This window comes from Bidens hawaiensis, unplaced genomic scaffold, assembly GCF_021521415.1.
Source record: "Bidens hawaiensis isolate Kalapana, Puna unplaced genomic scaffold, B.hawaiensis_p1.1 tig00053799_1, whole genome shotgun sequence".
NCBI lineage: Eukaryota > Viridiplantae > Streptophyta > Magnoliopsida > Asterales > Asteraceae > Bidens > Bidens hawaiensis.
Window position 1 is genome coordinate 5,162 of NW_027499661.1, and position 2,200 is coordinate 7,361.

A 2,200-nucleotide genomic window follows, 5' to 3' on the forward strand; every position below is an offset into this window, starting at 1 on the left:
ACGCTCTGGGATACAGCTTTCGTCCACCTATTAACTCGTGGTCATGGGTCTTCTCAGATCATGTTTCCACAAAAATCATCTAGAACTTGCATGATAGTGACTTGAACACTGTTTGAAAAGTTGAATATGTTATCATACCACGTGTCAGTAGCTCGTCGAGACGCAAGAACAAAACCATTGGAACTTAGGCTATGGGGTATACTCTAATCCATCTTAATCCCACATAAGCTCCACATCACTCATTTTTTCTCTTTCACTCTATGTCATCTAAAGGAAATGGTTTAACCCGTTTAACACATAATTGATATAACAAATCAATTAGTAATTAATATATATTGTTCCTTTTAACCCGTTAAAAGCATAACCCATGGGTCATTTTAACACACTTAACACAAGTGAGGAGTGGTTTAATCCATCTTTAAAGTGTCATATCACTTTAACCTATATAGGGGTTAGAGTATACCCCATGGCCTTATGATAATTGGTTTCGTACTTAGGTTAGGTAAGACTATATCTATGGATAAAGATGAGAATGCGCATGTCATCTGCTAAAAGGAAAAAAGAAAAAGAAAAAAAAAGTGAGAAAAAGGAAGGCACAAAGAAAGAAACTCAAATTAATTTGTATTTGTATTTGTATTTGTTGGTCTCCTCTTCCTCCTCCGGTATTGTTCCAAAACAGCGGCCACCACCCCCAACCCAATCTACTCCAACAATCAGACTCATACATAATACATATACACGTAAGGTAAGGATCATCTTTCTTTCTCCATCAATCGCTTGTTGATTTGATTTGATTTGATTAGTAATAATATTTCTTTGGTTGTTGTTTAATTAGATAATAATAATAATCAGAGAATGGGTATTCCAATGGATATGAGAGACGCATGGGTTAATCGCAATCATTTCATGATTCAGTCTCCCGATGAAGATCTCAAGTTGCTCAGATCTCAAATGTGTACTCAAGGTCTCTAATTTTGATAATAATCAACTGCCTAGGGTTGTATGATTTTGATTTTGATTTTGATTTTGCAGAAGGGGTTCGTGCTGGTGTTAAGTCTGCTTCCATTGCTTGTGTTGCCTCTACCGTCCCCACGGTTCCTACTTCACCCTTTTCATCTTCTCATTCAAAAACATACTTTCTTGTTTTTAATAATTATCATTCAGTTGATTGCTGTTCGGACAATTCCTTGGGCAAAGGCTAATCTTAATTATACTGCCCAGGCACTCATCATATCTGCCGGTACATTCTTGGTTTCCTCTCCTCATCTTTTCTTTTATTATTTTATATCAAAACATCTCACCTTTTATTTTGTAACAGCTTCCATTGCTGCATACTTCATCACTGCTGACAAGACTATCTTGGAGTGTGCAAGGCGAAACTCACGCGCCCTTTATGATAAACCCTCTTAAAACCTCTATGTCTGCTTCTTAAAATCTTTATCTGCATCACCCTATAATGGGTCTGTGCTCATATATTTTGTTTTGCTTAACTTGTTATTGTGGGATCATCAGCATTTTGCATTTGTATGTTTCAAAGTGTGAAACAAGTCTTTAATAAGAACCCCCTTGTTTTTTTTTCAGTTCATGCTTTGTTAGTAAATACAACTTTTCATGTTATATTTTAGTTGAGTTGCATAAGCACATGTATGACCTTGATAAGGACGTGAATTTGCGGGTACCTCTTTAGAGGTTTGCGGGTTGACCAGTTCATCTACATAAAACTCTACATCATCACATATGTTAACTTGTAAAGCATACTATTGTAGTCTGATCCGCCCCAATGACATGGCATTCACAACCTAGTATTGGCTCAATTATGATGCAAATAGTGTACATTCTGACCCGCTGCCAACTGAGGAGCCAGCTGCCATAATTTTTAATTTTTAAGCATGTTTGGTTGTGCTTGGACAACAGAGGCCTGACACCGACAACCCTTAAGCAGTGTCAGAAACAACACCTTCTGTAGTTTCAGTTTAACAATTAAACAAGATGACACATGTGAGCACATGCTTAGTGAAATAATTGGATTGTTTCGGGTTATATTTGTATCTTTAATGGGTCAAATGGGTTGGATTCGGTTTTTAGTCGTATAAGATCCCCAAGAATTATTTAATTTGAAAGACTAAACTTTTATTGAATGAAGGCACTCTTTCAAAATTTCTCTGTAGAAAATAAAAGAATTTAGACAAAAGTTTACGGG

At 36.3% G+C, this 2,200-nt stretch overlaps 1 protein-coding gene across 1 annotated transcript; it reads left to right on the forward strand.

The window, feature by feature from the left end:
* Positions 1 to 800: 800 nt before the first annotated feature.
* On the forward strand, positions 801 to 1,558 carry LOC143600209 (early nodulin-93-like). Its single transcript, XM_077077961.1, has 4 exons — positions 801 to 964; positions 1,033 to 1,094; positions 1,165 to 1,240; positions 1,319 to 1,558. Exons 1-4 carry the CDS (start codon positions 856 to 858, stop codon positions 1,408 to 1,410), a joined length of 339 nt encoding a protein of 112 aa, XP_076934076.1. The 5' UTR covers positions 801 to 855; the 3' UTR covers positions 1,411 to 1,558.
* Positions 1,559 to 2,200: the final 642 nt, after the last annotated feature.